The sequence below is a fragment of the Leptodactylus fuscus genome, chromosome 8, assembly GCF_031893055.1.
Source record: "Leptodactylus fuscus isolate aLepFus1 chromosome 8, aLepFus1.hap2, whole genome shotgun sequence".
NCBI classification, from domain to species: Eukaryota; Metazoa; Chordata; class Amphibia; order Anura; family Leptodactylidae; genus Leptodactylus; species Leptodactylus fuscus.
The window spans coordinates 29,366,331-29,384,998 of NC_134272.1; the positions used below are offsets into that span (position 1 = coordinate 29,366,331).

At 41.9% G+C, this 18,668-nt stretch overlaps 2 protein-coding genes across 2 annotated transcripts in view; one reads left to right on the top strand and one right to left on the bottom strand.

Moving 5' to 3' along the window:
- VPS8 (VPS8 subunit of CORVET complex) overlaps positions 1-8,474 on the bottom strand; it is a 129,244-nt gene extending 120,770 nt beyond the window's left edge. The window contains exons 1-7 of the mRNA XM_075284046.1: positions 8,299-8,474; positions 6,415-6,584; positions 5,768-5,836; positions 3,453-3,580; positions 3,226-3,319; positions 2,616-2,648; positions 2,478-2,532 (exon numbers count right to left, since the gene is read on the bottom strand). Coding sequence (XP_075140147.1) covers positions 2,478-2,532; positions 2,616-2,648; positions 3,226-3,319; positions 3,453-3,580; positions 5,768-5,836; positions 6,415-6,584; position 8,299 — 550 coding nt within the window. The 5' untranslated portion in view covers positions 8,300-8,474. The remainder of the gene's footprint in view (positions 1-2,477; positions 2,533-2,615; positions 2,649-3,225; positions 3,320-3,452; positions 3,581-5,767; positions 5,837-6,414; positions 6,585-8,298) is intronic.
- A 191-nt stretch (positions 8,475-8,665) lies between these two features.
- Positions 8,666-18,577, top strand: DBR1 (debranching RNA lariats 1). Its single transcript, XM_075283972.1, has 9 exons — positions 8,666-8,714; positions 10,564-10,822; positions 11,074-11,198; positions 11,832-11,912; positions 13,541-13,626; positions 13,739-13,963; positions 14,131-14,211; positions 14,308-14,453; positions 16,858-18,577. The coding sequence occupies exons 2-9, from the start codon at positions 10,626-10,628 to the stop codon at positions 17,495-17,497; spliced, it is 1,581 nt and encodes a 526-aa protein (XP_075140073.1). The 5' UTR covers positions 8,666-8,714; positions 10,564-10,625; the 3' UTR covers positions 17,498-18,577.
- Positions 18,578-18,668: the final 91 nt, after the last annotated feature.

An 18,668-nucleotide genomic window follows, 5' to 3' on the forward strand; every position in this document is an offset into this window, starting at 1 on the left:
TGCCATGAGAATAGAAAAATAGACAGAAAAATAGGGCATTAGAACCAATAGATTTATAGATTTATTTTCCCTAACAGCATGCTCGGATTTCATGCTATGTATGATATGGTCAAGGACAACACAGGCAGTGTATGCCATTTGTGTGAAAAATGTGCAAGCAAAAAGAAAAACAAAAACAAAAAACAGATAGTTTCTGAAACGGTTCGTTCACAGAGTTTTTGCAGGCTGAAAAATTCTACTTCAGGGGCAATACGGTGGCTTAGTGGATAGCAACGCAGCCTTGCAGCGCTGGAGTCCTGGGTTTGAATCCCACCAGGAATAACATCTGCAAGGAGTTTGTATGTTCTCCCCGTGTTTGTGTGCATTTTCTCCCATTCTACAAAGACATACTGATAGGAAAAAAAAACAAAAAACGTACATTATGATCCCTATATGGGGATCACAATCTACATTTAAAAAAAAAAAACCACATCAAAAACTGCATTGCGTTTTGCTTCCATTAATTTCAATGGGTTTTTCAAGGCGGAATCCGCCTGAAGATAGGTCATGTTGTTTTTGGGATTTTTTTCCTTCTAGAGGAAAAAAAAAACTGCCCCTGACTCCCACTAAAATTAATGGGAGGCAAAAAACTCTGTGTGAACATACCTGGATGTCAAATGGGTTCCACTCTGTAACTTCCCCATCTATAGAGCTTAATCCATATGAAATTAAAATGTGCCAGAGTAGCATGAGAAGCATGTGGCCATCTTTCAGGAATGAAGAAGGGACTGGGAATATGAGCAATCTTGCCAAAAAGATTACAAAGGAGGCCACCAGATATAATAATAAGTAACCTAAGTATTATGGGAACCAGAGAGCCACAAGAAGTTTTCAAAGACTTTGATATTGATACATATCCTTGGGATAGGCCATTAATAATAATAATAATAATACATTTTATTTATATAGCGCCAACATATTCCGCAGCACTGTACAATTTATAGGGTTCAGATACAGACAGACATACATAACAAAGAACGTCATTTCACACAATGTATATCAAATGCCTTCAATATTTATTCACATACAGTATTGTAAATTCAGACTTTCGGATCGTTCATTAACATTGTTCTATTGCCAGATTAGTCAAGAGAACATTTCCAAAGATAATACTGTGTAGAAAGCAAATCCCCACTGCAGCTATCAAAAATTCTTAATAAGGGACACAGCCGCACAGGGGACATCCTTACTGAGCAATGTAAGGCTAAGTACACACAGGGGCGGTAGGGCAGATTTTGATACCAAGAGTGACCCGGGGATCCGCATCACTCTCAGGTCAAAACACAGGCCGCCACGACTGTCGCTGTTCCCCCCCCCCAGAGTTGGCTCAAATGAATGGGCCCATGTTGGAGGTTGCTGCCGCCAGGCGGACGCCGCGGCTCGCTGGATCCGCCTGAAGAAAGGGCAGCCCGCTTCTTTTTTCCATGAGTGGCAGCATGCCGCTCACGGAAAAAGGTAGCCTGGCGGTCTCCATAGACCACCATTGTGAGAGGGCGGATTAGGACGTGGATTACGCACCATAATCCACCCCCTCTGTGCTCATGTGAACGGGCCCTTAGAGTCTGACCTTTGCTGCCTTATAGGGAAATAATTTTTTAAAAGGACGAGTCAGAATTTAATACAAAAGTAAGAAAAAGGAAAGCCTGAAACTATCATATAGGAACTGTATCTTCCCCCACCTGTTCCAAATGTTGTGGGACTGAGGTAGACCAATTTCATTACTTGCGGGTCTGTCCTCAAAAACATAGTTGTAATACGTCTAACATTTCGGACTTATCTATTACATATACACCGCTACACCTTTTAAGAGCAAGTTTTTTACAAGTTCGTATATCAGCAGCAGCCTACAAAACCATTTTGCTATTTTATTTAGCCCCCAATGTGCCTACAAATTGTTTATTTCTCAGAAAAACTAGTCTTCCTTTTCTGTATGGATTGGGTGGATGAATCATTGACAAAGCAATCAGTCCTTCCTACCCAGCTGGTCTCCAATTATATGACTGCTCCCTTCCCATATAAAACAGAGAACACGAGATCGATTTAGGCTAACCACCTAGTTTCTGGAATTAGAGAAGTCTCCCCTTTAATTTTCCCATGCACCCAATAATTCTACATTCACTTGATTATCCCCTGCCACAAATCTTGTTCCTTTCTTCTGGCTTTTTTTTTTTTGGGTGGAATGGACTGTGTCCTTTCCCCTCCTTAGATCGACCTCCCCCATTTTTCCCTTATTAGGTCTACCCTGTCTTTCTTCTTCTCTTCAAGGAACGTTATCGGAACCTGACCGCACTTATCACCTGACACATTGAAGACTTCTAAATACACTGTTTTTGTTTACACTGTTATCAATGCTGTTTCTATGTAAAATTCACTTTGTGATGAGAAATTGTTCAAATAAAAACATTTATTAAGAAATAATGTAACCCTACAGAACTTACCGAAAATTAGCGCCAATCCATGAGATGTGCCTACTGCAATGAGATTGGAAACAGCCTACATATATTTAAAAAAACAAAAAAATTGTCAGGGAGAATTCGCCATAGCAGTGCATGATAGATACACAAACAGATACTTACAATTGCTGTGGGCAAACCAGCATCCACTTTATCCTAAAATGAAACCAAGGCAGAATGATTAGACATTTTTCTTTAACATATTTTTTTTTCCCCAGTTATGTTCATTATACACTAATTCTAAAGTTTATTCACTGTAGTGCTACAATAGTGCAGCTTATGTCATATATACAGTATATATATATATATATATATATATATATATTTACATATATATCTCGGTGGTTCTTAACCGGGGTTCGATCGAACTCTAGGCCCTATGCACGGTTCATTTTGTGTACCAGTAAAAAAACATATACCTATGTCTTGAATTTGGACAAAAAAAAAATCATATTTGATTTATCACTAAAGAAGGGTTCGGTGAATGTGCATATGAAACTGGTGGGTTCGGTACCTCAAACAAGGTTAGGAACCACTGCTCTATACATATAATTCAAAGATAGACAGCATAGTAATGTAATAAATCTTCACTTAGTTGGTTCACATTTTTGGAGTGCTGTCCATCTTTGCATTGCCTACTAGGGTTTTCATGATTCGGATTGTATTTTGGTGCTTCTCTGGACTCTTTGTATGTATGTATACACATACACATATTACTCATAGACATACTTACTGTAGCAGACACTATCTGAGCTGAGATCCCTTTAAGCAGAGTATGGCGCATTACTGATCCATGGCGGGAAAATGCATCAGGTAGCCTTTTTTTCCTGATAAATAAAAATAAAATGGTGTTAATGTGCCTGTATTTAATTTTAGGAGCTAAGTGTTTATTACTGTACCATTATGACAGTATGAGATTTATACAACTACAGGAAAAGAAGTCCTAGTCTTCTGTGGTACCTTTTGTGTGCTCGATCGCCACTGTCAGAGCTGGCCAACGATGAAGTGTCACATGAGTGGGTATCAATTGTCTCTATGTTTAGAAGAGCTGGATCCTCAGGTATAAAAGGTTCATCCTCATCATCTGTCTATAAAGTAAAATATTATATCCAGAAGTAAATTCCAAAACACAACACAACTTTGTATAATTTCCTTCCTAGAAAAATTCTCAGAACATTTTCTACACGGTCCTGATATCCCTTGCAGGCACCTCATCGAATATTAAATAAATGCACCGGCATCTTGTGAGCCTAGAATGAAATTCATACCAGCTCATAGTTGGCATAGACTTCAGTTATCATTTATACCAAAAAAACTGGCGTAAATGATGATAAGTCTGCTGATGCCAATGGCCAAGCCCTTCTTTCACAAATTGGTGAGGGAATCATAAAACAACGCCATTTACTCACAAATTCCTGTGCAAATTGCTTGTAAAAGGTTGTAAATCTACGGTTTTCAGATTTTTAAAGCCAGTTTTCTGGTCTAGGAGTTCACAAAATTCCCCAACTTCATTTTGCTTTTTTTCATTGTAACAATCTGATGTAATGAATAGCCATCAGCAGCAAAACCCTGACATCTAGGAAAGGCTTCAAGACTGCATTTACACATTCAGGTTTTTTGATCCTGTTTTTTTGTTTTTTTTTTAGGCCAGAACCAAGAGTGAACTGAAAAAAAGAGGAGATGTAGTATGAAATGCCTTATATGTTCTCTTCTTTCATGATCCACTTGCAAATAAGACATACCGTATATACTCGAGTATAAGCCGAGGCCCCTAATTTTACCACAAAAAAACTGTGAAAACTTATTGACTCTAGTATAAGCCTAGGGGGGAAAATGCAGCAGCTACCGGAAAATTTCAAAAATTAAAATGGTCGGAGTTTTTGGGTGCAGTAGTTGCTGGGGAAGGGGAGATGGTGTTTTGGTTGTCTGTCTGCCTCTTCCCTGAGTTTGAGGACTTCGGTTTTTTTCCCTCACGTGGAATTCAGCCTGGCTGAATATAGGGGATCTGCAGTGCTCCTATTAACCCCTTCCCGACAGAACAGGAGCACTGCAGATACCCTATATTCAGTAGACCGGGCACTGTCAGACACAGGGATACCTAATGTGTATGTGCGTCACAGTCATTTTCTACTTTTATATGTATTCTAGGGGAAGGAGCGATTTAGAACTTTTATTTACTTTATTTTTTTATTATATTTTTTTAAAGGTTATTTTTTTTTTTTAACTATTTTATGGGAGATTCTATATATTACTATTGCGGCTGGTCATAGACCCCCCTCCCCAAAAAAATAGATAAATAAATAATTTTTTTTTTTCTTGACTCGAGTATAAGCCAAGGGGGGCTTTTTCAGCACAAAAACTGTGCTGAAAAATTCGGCTTATACTCGAGTATATACGGTAAATGTGAAAAAAAAACTTCCTAAAAGGAATTTCTAATAGCATTCTAGAGATTGTTGACCAGGGCAGACCTCATTGATATGAATGTATCACTAGTAAGGAACACATATGAGTGACATTACCAGTCCCTCTATAGCAGGGGTAGGGAACGTACGGCTCTCCAGCTGTTGCATAACTACAACTCCCAGCATGCATACTGGCTCTGCTGTTCTGGGAACTCCCATGGAAGTGAATGGAGCATACTGGGAGTTGTAGTTTCACAGCAGCTGGAGAGCCAAAGGTTCCCTACCCCTGCTCTATAGTGACCGCTGAGGCCACCGATTGGTCTTAGTGGTCATGTCATCCTCTCTCTTTCCGCCTCAAGGAGCCCTGGCATGTGAAGGAAAGGGGACTGATAAAGTAGAATGGATTGTCAGGGAGAAGTGAGCATGTTTAGATTTTCTGTAATTGATGGACAACCCCTTTAAACTTCCAAAACTGCAGTTATCTCTGAATGAAGCAGCAGCAGCTGCTACACTGCAACAATAAACTACTATAGTGATGAGTGTTAATTTCACACTCAGAGCAATGTCATATTACAGCACAGGATGAGAAGGGGTTTAATAGTAAGTAAATTGTTTCCAACTGAGGTTTCATGTGTCCATATAATCTTTGCACTGCCAGTTACAGTTCAGAAAAGCAGCTCAGGCAAGATGGCTGACTCCATAACCTTGAAATGAAAAAATATTAGAAGAAAAGATTGTGTTTCGGTATCTGGTTTTAATTGATAAATAAACTGTGATACATTCTCTATCAAAGAGGGCTGGTCCATTAACAGAGTACAGGCGGCCATGCTTCCTCCATTGGTTTCCCAGTATGCATAAAGAAACGGAACTCACCTCATTTAAGATGCTCTCTAAAGTTGGAGGGGTATCAACTTGGGGAATGTCAAACTCCTTGTCATCAATCTAATAGAAAAAGGAACATATGAAAAAAGGCATAAGGGATGAATAATAATACCACGAGCCCCCATGTGATGCTTAAAATCGTTTTAATCGTAAAATTGTCCTGCTTTGAACTGCCATTAGCTAGGTGTATGGGTGCAGGGGGGGCGGGGTGTGGTCTCATCCGTTCTCTGCTGCTCTCATACTACCAGGTCTAGGACTTGAGACTTGGTCCATGTGTTGGCCGGCTTATACATTATAGTGGGAGAGGGACTCCTAGCATTATAGTTACATATGATACTTTAATCACTATGTGACAGTAATGTCACAGAGACTCCGAGGATCATACACATCTATAATGCTAGGAGTCGCTCTCCTGGCATAATGTACAAAACCAGTGAACATACGGACTGAGTCTCAAGTCCGAGACCGGGTAGTGTGATGGCGCTCCTCATTGGCCACTTCTCCCCACACACCAGCTGCTGTCACTGGGTGCTGCCCAGAAATGGGAGAACTTCCATGGCCCGATGGTTGGGGCCCTTTGCTGTAAATGCATTTACCTCGCCTTATCTATACATTTAAACCATGCTTCAGTAACTCACCAACTCCTGCTTGGAATCTAAATCTTTATCCACATCAAGGTATCCTATACGAGTCTGGGATTTATTGAGTTCATCTTCTACGCTTCCAGATAATGCAGCAGCTTCAGCAATGTGTCTCCCTGAATCCCATCCCTTGGAACTGAGGTCATCCTCTCCAGGGTCTGGCTCCACTGCAAAAAAATAAATAAAATTAAATTAGAAAAACAAGCCAAATCTAATGGATTCACCTAGCTCACTCAGGTACATTTAAGAAGTAATACCACTGATATCCTTTTTAATATATATTCAATAAATAAATCTGAATATAATTGTATCTTCACAAACTATCACTTTATCCAAAAAACTGACAGCGAAAGAATATACCACTGCAAAAAATGTATTTTATATGTCAGCTATATTTGTAGGCTAAGGCTGGCCATACACGATACATAAAAGTATAACCTTGCTCAGCACTGACAGGTAAATATATCAGCTGCTGCTATTGACCATTTTGGCTGAAAAAAAGTTTGTAAAATTTACCACGGATGGTAACGTTGGCCGACAACAGACTACTACCTGCCAAACACTCATGCATTGTCTTGTAAATTTTTGAACATGAATCAGCCAAAAGTATAAGTGTAGGGCGCGATTGTCAATCGCCATTTTGCTCAGACACTAAACTGATTTATATTAGAGACAACGGGACCGAACACAGATGGAGGGTGTCAGTCACTCTTAAAGTTTGTTGCTCTCCTCCTATGAAGGATAAGAACGGTAGACATTCACAATGGTGATCTTAATGTTCCTGATTAGTATCTGCTTTTCAGTTTCAGCAGATACTAATCGACAAGAAATCACATTCACGGCTCACTAGAGATCACAATGTGACACCATTCACTAACATTAGCTAAGGAGTTTCAGGGCAATACAGGGATCTTCGGTTGTGTGATGGAAGTCACAGCCAAAGTCACTATGTACCCTTAGCCTAAATGTTGATAGATGGGACATATAATAGGGCCTTCACAATAAGATCTGTGCTCAATACTCAAAGTTGAGCCTTTCTCTGCATGCCCGATGCTTGTTTAATAATTGCTGATTTCAGAGGGAACTGTAGAAACCTAAAATTTACAGAGAATTCTACACCTTTATTGTCCTAAAAGAAGATCTGCCACAGATCAAATGATCCCTGTGCGGCTGGCAGCTGAAAACGGGGCTGTGGAGTCAAAATAAAAGGATTTATTATTTAACATCAGATTATACCATTACTGGCTATGAATAATTAAAGAGGTTATGCCATGAAAAATATTTATCCTCTTATCATAGGAAAGAGGTTAGATTGCTGATTGGTAGGGGTGTGTTTGCTGAGACCCCCTCCGGTCCTGAGAACACTGGGCGTTTTGCTCTCATTGCTGAGGGGCTAGTCCATAAACAAGTTTGTATTTATACTAATGGAGAATATTCAGTGACCCGGCTCAGTTTCTGTGCCATATTCAGAAAACAGCGTGGCCTGTACGATCACTGCGCCAACCAGGACCTAAGGCGATAACAAACAAGGAGAGGGACAAAACTTATAGTAAAAAGGTGCAAAATATGGCAAAGTAACTCAAAAGAAACAAACGGGAACACCGAAAAAAAGCAATGACTATCAGATCAGACACTACTAGATGAATACTCGAACACTTGAGAGAGCTGATACCAGGGAACAATAGCCTGCATTCTACAACACAGCAAGATACATAAGAAGATATCTATCTGACAGACATGATTGTCTTATACTAATATGTGGGGCAATCTCTTCACATCTCAGCCCCTTCCTCCCAGTCTAGTACTATTCACCTCCTAGCCTGTTGTAACCAATCTCACCCCTGCTGCAGCTGCACACCCCCACAGTCATACGTCACTTACTCTTTACTTCTGTCTCCAGGTATACAGAAATGTTAATACATCAAGAAACAGGGACAGCTGTATTGTCAAAATTTGCGCATGCGCTAAGTTCCCCGGAAGTCACACTTCCTCTTTTTGCTTGTCAGTCGTGCGTTCCACATACGCCTCTGCTGAAGGCTATCACGTGATCAATGGATTCTGCTTTCATCACGTGACACTTGGGCCGCTCGCTTTACGGCTGACTTTTGCTTCCTATTAGCGTTTGTAGATGTAGTTGGTCTCTCGATTCCACTACTTCGCACAAAAACGCCGGAAGTGTAAACCACTGGAACGCTACGCCTTTTACGTGACGTCAACGCGCACGATCTTCCTGCGCCGCTAAAGATTCAGCGCATGCGCTCTGCATGTGACAGTACTTGGGATCGTGTTGGATTTAGGTAAGGCAGGTTGTGTGTCATGTGGATGTCTTGTCACTGCAATGACTGGCTGGTGCTCGCGTTATATGAGTGTACGAATCAGTGACATGATGCCAGTAATACCTTCATATGGTTGTGGGTTACTGCTGATGGCCAGGACGTCCATACACGTCACCCCAGACACTGTAGTCATAGACCTTTCACCACCTCCACCAAGTCCAGCTCTTCCATCATTTAATAGTCGATGTTTTTCTGTAGTTCCTGAGCAATAAGTGCTGTCAGTTTTGGTGCCTGATATTCTATTAATCTCAGATGGGCGGTGTCAGGCAGGGGCAGACAAGGGTGTGATTCTGAGCTCTGACACTGGCTGCCTCCGGAGCTCTGAATCACCCCCTGCCTGACACCGCCCTTCTGACATTATTGTTTGGAGAACCTTTCACCACCTCTGCTAATTCTAGTTCTACACATCTGTAGTTTCTGCTCCATTGATTCCAGTGCGGTTGGAATTTTCTCTCTAGCCCCTGCCATTCCTGAGCAACAAGTGCAGGTCGTTTTGTTGCCTGATGTGCTATTTAAAGGGTTGGCCACTTTCAGACCAATAGAGAGAGACAAATGTTATTGCTTGTATAATAAAAAGTTGTACAATTCCAATATGCTTTGTATCAATTCCTCGTAGTCTTCAAGATCTCTCATTCATTGTGATTACTTATAGTGGATGAAATTCTCACCATGATTGTATGATGTACAGTCCATGGTCATGTGATGTACACACAGGTGCGCAGCTCGTTACCAGGCAGATGTTTGATTACTATGCTCTGACTGTAACGACCTCTGCACTGGTGTGTCCATCACATGACCATGGTCGGCATTTCATCCACCAGAGGCAATCAGAAGGAATGACAGCAAGCAGAGATCTAGAAAACCTTGATGAATTGATACAGAAATTTATATTGGAAAATTGTACAAATTTTTATTATACAAACAATAACATTTGTCTCTTGATATTGGTATGGAAGTGGTTAATCCCTGAAGGCTCTGTAATGTCAGGCAGGAGGGAATCATTGGAGTGGTGTCTTTTAACAGATTTAGCCCTTAAGTCTATCATAATGATTAGAGATGAGCGAACACTGTTCGGATCAGCCGTTCCGAACAGCACGCTCCCATAGAAATGAATGGAAGCACCTGGCACGTACACTTTGCTGGCGGCTGATCGCCGTGTCAGGTGCTTCCATTCATGTCTATGGGAGCGTGCTGTTTGGATCGGCTGATCCGAACAGTGGTTCGCTCATCTCTAATCATTATGATAGACACCATGATAGTACTTAAGGGTTAAAGAACTGGAGTTGGTGTGGGTTGTGAAGGGTTCTCTATAAAGATGTATCCACATGAAGCAGATCCCTGTTGCAGGAATTTCTGAAACTATTCCGATGAATGGAAAAGTTGCAGAAATCTTGGGGCATATGAAAATGAGTTAACAGTGAAAATATAAAGCGCGATTATGAGTTTTTTTTTTTGTGTCAAGGCATGGAATGAACAGGTTATATGTTTAAAGGGGACTTCCGTCCTAAATGGCATTTTCATACTGAAGACCTATCCTATGGAGATCCGACACCTGCACAGATGGGGATGGGGAGGGCATGCAGGCTCTTCTATTCATGTAACCTGAAAAAGCTGCAACACCAAAGATCGCCATGTCGTGCGGTGACTCCTTCATTTATGTTTGTGAATGGTGTCACATTGCAATCCCAAAAGTATAATCTCTTGTACACCCCTTATACTCTGTTGTTAGCGATATAGTGAACTTCTTGGTTTGCTGCGGTTATGTTGTGGATATGTATATTGTGACTTGACTTTCTCTGTGTTTGTACAGATGGCCGTGTAAGGAAAGATCTCTCTTTGCTTTGAATTCCATATTGACTTTGAACAACAGCCATGAAGATTGCAGTGGAAGGTTGCTGCCATGGTGAGCTTGATAAGATCTATGAGACGATCCAGCTCTTGGAGAAGGTTGGGAACACTAAAGTAGACCTCTTGCTCTGCTGTGGAGACTTTCAAGCTGTGAGAAATGAGGGGGACATGAAATGCATGGCCGTGCCTCTAAAATACCGCCAGATGCAGACGTTTTACAAGTAAGGCTACTTCGCATTCCTAATACTGAAATAGGTGGTAAAGATTTTACTTCTGTCTGATCATCCTGATATAAATGTATGACGTCATAGTAAGACAATGCATGGTGTACACTTGCATCACTGTGTGCGCCAAAGCAATAAGACACAGTGCATGACAGCTTACATACAGAGCACGTGCAAACCATTGAGCCATAGAATTGCTAAACTGCCCCCCCCCCCTTTATCCTTTGCATTAATATATTGTTTTGTAGGTATTATTCTGGTGAGAAACAAGCTCCAGTTCTTACCATCTTCATTGGAGGGAACCATGAGGCTTCAAATTACCTACAAGAACTGCCCTATGGGGGTTGGGTTGCACCAAATATTTACTACTTGGGTAGGTAGCTTACACTCACTGGTTAGTTACTTGTAGTATTTTTTATTAGTATTAGTATTGGGTTGTGATCTAGGTTCAACTCAGAACTTCGAAGTCCAAGTGTTATGAAATACCCTTAAGGGAGTATATACACTCTTTATTGGCATTGGCTCTAATCACCCATCCAACCCATACATCCCAAACCACACACACCCTTGCCATACCCACCACTCTCTTTGGTACCAATAAAGCTCTTCAGATTCTCTGCCCAACGTGTCCACCAGCCACCGAATGAGGGGAAGATGAGACCGCATGGACTGTTATACCCAAAATCACCAACCCATCCACCCTACGCCCCCCCCCCCCCCCCCCCCTCAACCTACCTTCTTTGACAATGCCAAATATCTATTGGGACGTGCTACTAAAGCTTCTTTGATTCTGGTTCAACCATCTGGGCATCAACTGATGCTGATAATGAAGGGACAATGGACACTGTTGCTCCTGACTGGGGTCTGGAGTTATGTTGACTAGGATATGGGGAGGGGGGTAGGTACTCAATGGGGCTCTTTATTTGAAGCTGCTGTTGAACATACAAAAGGTGTACCCCTTCCTCACGGACCAAATACTGACTGTATGTCATGTTTTGTTTTTTAGGATATGCAGGTGTTGTGAACTATCGTGGAGTTAGAATTGGTGGAATTTCTGGAATTTTTAAATTTCATGATTATAAGAAAGGTATGTATAAAATTTATTATTCAGAGGAGTAGAAAATAGGCTCGAGTTGTGGTTCTCAAAGTATGGTACCAGCTACCCACAGGGATTGCACCATGGTGTAAATCCATCCCTAATGGTGGTAGAGTTCGCTACCCACAAACGATTACTTTGCTGGTCTCTTCAGGCCCTCTAAGTATAATTAGCAGAGGTGCAGGGGAGGTGAATAAACCTAAACCGTGTTACTCACCTCCCTCGGGCTCTGGTGCCACTTCCTGTTATTCTGGCTTTCATAGATATCGGGGACCACTGAGGCCTGTGATTGGGCCTTAGCGGTCATGTTGGTCAAGTGACCTAGAGATACATAGCGTAATTAGGCCTTGTGCCATGGGGCATTATATTGCATGTGGGACACTAAGGAAAATTATACCATATGGGGTTCACTGTGGAATAATTTGCTGTGTAGAGGGGCCACTTTGAGACATTATACTGTTTGAGGGGTCACTTTGGGACAATATACTACCTGGAGGGCTGTTATGGGACAATATACTATGTGGAGATTGTTGTGGGACATTATTCTGACACAGGGTTCTTTGGCACTGACGTGTTGGTAGCACTGAGGGGGTCATTGTACTACATGTGTAGGCTATTACATAGTTGTTAATGGAGGCTCCAAACGAAGCCTTAGTTTTTTGGGGTGGGGTACTCAGTTGGGACTGTTAATGACTAGGGGGGTACTTTGCTTGAAAAGGTTGAGAACCACCAGGCTAGAGAGTATATTTTAGGTGTAATCAGATTTTTATTGGAAATTTTTACAAGAATTAAGAAACAGACACACAAACCAGAAAAAAAGGAACCAAACAAACAACGAGGGTACAAAACCCCCAAAAAGAAACAGCGGCCACGCAGGGCCTCAGAATAAAGTATTTTTAAGGGGGAAACCCGTTCAGGGAGAACACAGTCCTCCTAAAAATAACAAACCAAACAGGTCAACTAAGGACTAAACATAGGAAGAAGACGGAGAGAGAGAACAAAAGAAAGAGAAAGGGAACAAAGCAAAGTCCATGCTCTAGGGACCAGAAGAGGAGGGGGGGGATACCAGACAATTGCACAAAAGGAGGGGGAAACACAAAGACCAGAAACCAGTATAGGGAGGTAGAGAGTATATTTTAAATCCTATAGGGGGCTCTATTGCTTAGGAGTTGGCATTCTATAGAAAGAGGAAATCTCAGCATGTCTGACTCATGGCAACCATTTACACTTATCAGCACTGCAAGTAGGTCCCAAATTACTGGCTCCAGCTATCACAAGGTGTACTTGTTATCATTAAGGCCTCATGCACATGACAGTGTATTGGCTACTACACTGATCCATTCATCTGTGTCCCCATACATATCATGAGCCTGTGTATGGAGCCATGAGCCCAGGGCAAAACTCCGGACCGATTCTATTCCTGTCCGCCTAGCAGCCAGGGCTCATTGAGAGAAGTGTATGGAGGCATATAGATGTCATCCACACGCTGTCTGTACCGTTCACCCACAAATCTGGCTTGTATACACTGTTGTGTTCATCAAGCCTTTGGCTGAGGCTGGTAATTGACTACTGTATAGTATGTACGTGACAATAACATTTTTCCTGTGCAATTTCTTTAGGTCATTTTGAACACCCTCCATACACGAAAGAAACTATTAGAAGTGCGTATCATGTGAGGAACATAGAGGTCTTTAAACTTAAGCAGGTAGGCGGATTCCATTTTCTACCTGAACTCTGAGATTTTAAGGGAGTATTCAGGGTACATACAATAGTAGTTTGTACCATAGTTGATATTTGTCCCGGTCTTGTGCTTGCAGCTTAAAGAACCCATGGATGTGTTTCTGTCTCATGACTGGCCCCGTAGCATCTATCACTATGGGAATAAAAAGAACCTATTGCAGAAAAAGGGATTTTTCAAGAACGAAGTAGAGAACAACACCCTGGGCAGCCCAGCCGCCAGTGAGCTCCTCCACCACCTCCAGCCATCATACTGGTTTTCTGCTCATCTTCATGTCAAGTTTGCGGCTTTTATGCAACATCCGGTAATTGGGGGGGGGGGGGACTGTAAATCTAACATGTTGACTTCTAAAATTTTTAAATTCCAGCATAAAATTGAGGCCAGGATATTCTTTTTAGTATACATTTTTCTGCTTTACCCACAAGATCCTGTTCTTCAATATTAAAACTCGTTTTCTATCCAATTCTGCAGAATAAAGAAGACGGCAAGTTGCCTAAAGCAACAAAATTCTTGGCTCTTGATAAATGCCTCCCACACAGAGACTTTCTCCAGGTGAAACTTACTTGCTGACTCTCAGGTCTTACTGTCACCAATTCTATCGCTGATAAATCTGTAAAGCTAATGGAAGTTTTGTTTGTTTTTTTCAAGGTTGTAGAGGTGGAGCATGATCCAAGTAAGCCAGACCAACTAGAATATGACCTGGAATGGCTGTCCGTTCTCAAAGCAACCAAAGACCTTCTGAATGTTACATCCAAGGCGTGGAATATGCCTGAGAACAATGGTCTGCACAGCAGGTACATAGCAGCTTGTATGGTATACATGAGTGATTTCAAAGAAATGTCAGGATATTTGTTCAATACAAATGTAAATCTGTAGCAAAGGTGTGTGGGTTGTTTTTTTTTTTTTTTGTTTTGTTTTGGGTTTTTTTTTATAGGCTTCACATGCATAGCCCCTGTATCCTTTAGGGTCCATTCATACTGAGGTTTTTTTTTTGGCGCTGAATTGGTGTCAGAATCCACATGGAAAAAAAACACCTCCCCATAGAGTTCTATGGGCTCTGCTAGCTTCTTTTTTTTTTTTTTTTTTTTAAAAAAAAAAAAATATATGTCCATACACTGTGCTGGAGGAAAACAATTCCTGAAGCAGAATTTTTCCTCTTCAAAAAAACTCTGTGTGACTGGACCCTTAGGCCTGATCAACTTGGACCAACTCATACAGCATTTACAGAGGATTGTAAAGTAGCAAGCTGAAGACTGTCACATTGTGTTTTTCTTGGACCGGAACCTGAGACGGCCTCCGCGTCAAATTCTGGTCCATAATACCCTGTATGAACCCGGCCTTATTCTGCCAGGGTATTTTGGTCAGGATTTTGAGGCCGAATCTGCCTGAAAATCCTGACCAAAAAGATGACTCCTGTTGAAATCAATAAGAGCTGGTCCGTTCTTCTTTCTTGGAGCTGCGTGTTCCAACTCCCGGAAAAAAGACGCGACATGCTCTTCCCGACTAGGCCCATTCATTTGGGCCTAACTCGGATCAGAGTGCTGCAACTGGATGTCTGTGCACTGGCATCCAGTCGCGGCTACCCGTATTTTGGACCAGAACCTGAGACTAACTTCGTGTCAAATTCCGGTCCAAAATACCCTGTATGAACCCGGCCTTACTCTGCAATCTGGATTCCTGCAATGCCTCAGGCGCCCTTTGTTTCTATTAAATATATTAATAAAATATATAGTTGAAGAGAATGTATCCTTGGAAAATTACTTGTCTTTAGTAATATTTACATTATTATTAATTACTAGCTGGTACCCGCGACTTCGTCTGCGGTGATTGTAGAAGTGTATAAATGCAATCGCGGGCAAGGTTTTAGTAGTGTGTAAAAGGTCTGGGATATGAAATGTAAGTTGATATGTTGTTTTTGTAATAAGTAAGAGAATACGTGAGACTTTCTGCATGTAAAATATTTATTTCACCTGGTATACGTCGGTGGTGGAAAGTGTACATATTGTGTTTGGGACAGAGGTATTTCAACAATAGGGTTGTAGAACAGCAGGGGGTGTGCTAAAGAATGCAATGCATTGCAATACTAATGTATTGCAATGCATTGCCTAATTGTGCCAGTGCTATTGCAGGCTATGTAGCATAGCCTGGACAGAGGCAGCTGAGTGGGAGGCCCGGCGGTTGCTATAGTAACCTGCCGGCGGCAGCGTAGCTCAGTGTAGACGGCGGAGATCAGGAGGAGGATGCCTATGCGCAGCGGGGGACAGACCAGAGGCGCGGTACAGGTAAGAGAAGGCGGCGGAGGAGGGAATGTAACCAACAATGGGGGACATGACGGGGGTTTGAGCAGGCTATGTCGGCCAAGCGGCTCACCGCGGTCCAGCTCCTAGAAGGCGGCGGAGTAGGGAATGTGGGCAGCAATGGGGGACATCACGGGGGTTAAGCAGGCCATGTGGGTCGTGCGGCTCCCGGGCACCTGCTACAGCGAAAGCGCCGGCATGCGCCGTAATGGAACGGCGTGTGCTGGCAACGGAGCCCAGCCAGTAGAAATGAAGTCAGGGGTGCTATGGCAATAAGCGGCGGCTATGGCGGGCGGTTGGCATAGGAACATCAGCAGCATGGGCCATACTAACTGGGTGAAGTGCGGTGCAAGTTAGTGAGAGGTGTTTGGAGTTTTAACACACAATACTGAGCCTCACAATACCTTGACACTCTCTTTTCTATACAGATCACTTTTCAGAAACGACTTAATTCTCACAGACTGCTGCACAAAGGAAGATCTTGCCTTTATATAGAGTACACAGGATCCAACATTTACAATTTTTGTTGCTCACCGCTTCCCTCCTGCTCCCTACACAATGACTTCTATACAGGTCTCAGCTTGACTAGAAAACTCTCCCATGAGCCAACGATTCCTCTCCAGACTTTGGTTTACCACGCCGATGTACCTGCTGTGAAGCATCTCTCTAAACGTCTGTTACCAAAACACATGTGCAACTCGGGCAAGATGGCTGCCTCATAATCCTATACATAAAACGGGTGGTTCACCATTTAGTCCAAGATTAATAGTCTAAGTGATGAATTGCTTTTTGGCAGAAAACCATGTATGTAAGAGTATAGTGAGCAGTGATATTTTTCTATGCAGTTTTAAGTTGGGGAAAAAACGAGAAGAAGTCTAATCTTTAATATTTGCAATTCCAGGTGGGATTTCAGCGCCACAGAACAAACAAGACAAGAAGTGTTACATGACCTGGGCAATGACCTTACGATCCCACTTAACTTTAGTGTCACTTTACCCTTTTATAACCCAAACAAACCTGAGTACAACAGGGTGGCAACTCATGTGGTTAATCCCCAGACAACAGAGTTCTGCGCCCGATTAGGACTCAGCGACATTAATGCCAAAATTCGACAACCTGATGAAGGTGGAGAAGTCGATGCAGAAGATGATGATGTTGACAGCAGTGATTCTATAGAAGATCCTAGCGAATACAGTACTGATGCCTCCGGCCTGTCTTCAGTTAACCCCGATGAGATCACTCTGGAGGATGAGGAGGGCATAGAGGATAACTCTGTACAATCTGTAGAGCCCTCTCCGGATTATACCCCAGACTTTTCTAACGCTCGCGTGCTTCCTGATTCGATGGCCGTCTCCTCTGACGATGCTATGGATTCCACCAATGATGAGACTGAACGGTCAGAGAGCAGTCAGACCGAAGGAGAAGGAAAGCACCCCGAGAGACAGCTCAAGAGGTTAAGTGGTGAAAATGGACGTGGCAGTGTGATGATTAAGAGACGGAATCAGGCCATTTACACAGCTAATGATGAAGAGGATGAGTAAACGGACTGAATTGTCACTTTCTACTAAAACAACCTTTTCATTATACCACCGGCTGTGAACAAGGTCTGTCGTGCGTCCCAAAGCGTAATGTTTGTTTTACTATAAAAGTGTAGCTGTCACTTCAGAACACATCTAATGTGCTATAGTATCCAGAGGGTTTGGTGGGGTGCAGGTGTTACGCCTCACTGAAATAAAGGGGTGAAAATGATCACCTCAGTGTTATTCATAAGCTCATAGTCTATAGGCCCATATACCCTAAGGCTACATTCACACTGCCATTATTAATGTCCATTGCTGTCATCAGTCATAGGATGACACTAACTAGCAGAGTATGTTGTGGTGTTCCGATTTGCATCTGTGCCCATTGATCCTGATGGGACATGGCATCTATCACGTTGTTTACATCATGTCTGTATACAAACAGTCCTGTGACGGATAAGAGCAATGGACATTTAAATAATGGTAGGGTGAATCTAGCCTACCACCACCTCTCCAAAGAGCTGGCTACAACTGACAGGGCATAGTACAATATCAGCATTTCTGTCCCTTTATTTCAGTGATTGCAGGGGTCTTGTACCCAGAATCTCACTGATCAAAACCTCAGACGTGTCTATAAAACTTTAGATGTGGGTTGTTTGTTTTTTTTCGTTTTTTTTTTTTTTTTTTTTTCTTTTTTGTTGATTGTGTTTTTTTTTTTTTTTGTTTTGTCAGCTACACTAACATTTTTTAATGTAATTCGTTTTGAAATATGGATGTATAAGCTTTGTATTTTTTAAAGATTTTCTATTTGAGTTAAAAAGGACATCTCATGCCCTCAAACACAGTGAGGGAAACTTATGAAGACTGGCATAAGATATGCCAGTCTTAATAAAGGCCCCAGCTGGCGCTGTCTGTACTCAAATTGTCAAGAGGCTTTCTGTGCCAGACCGTGAAGATTGAGGCATAGATCAGGGAATTTGGTGCAAAATAGCCAGACCACTTTCTAACGGTGTATAACACTGTTAGTCTCTAAATGTGCCTGTCTTATTTCCCTTATAAATATAGACTTGACCTGTTTCCATTGTATAAATACTTTTTTTTTATGGGCTGAAAGTTTAATTTAATAAAAAATAAAATAAATAAATCTGGACTAAGTTGTTGTGTGTATTTATTTCTATCCCCTGTGCTTTTA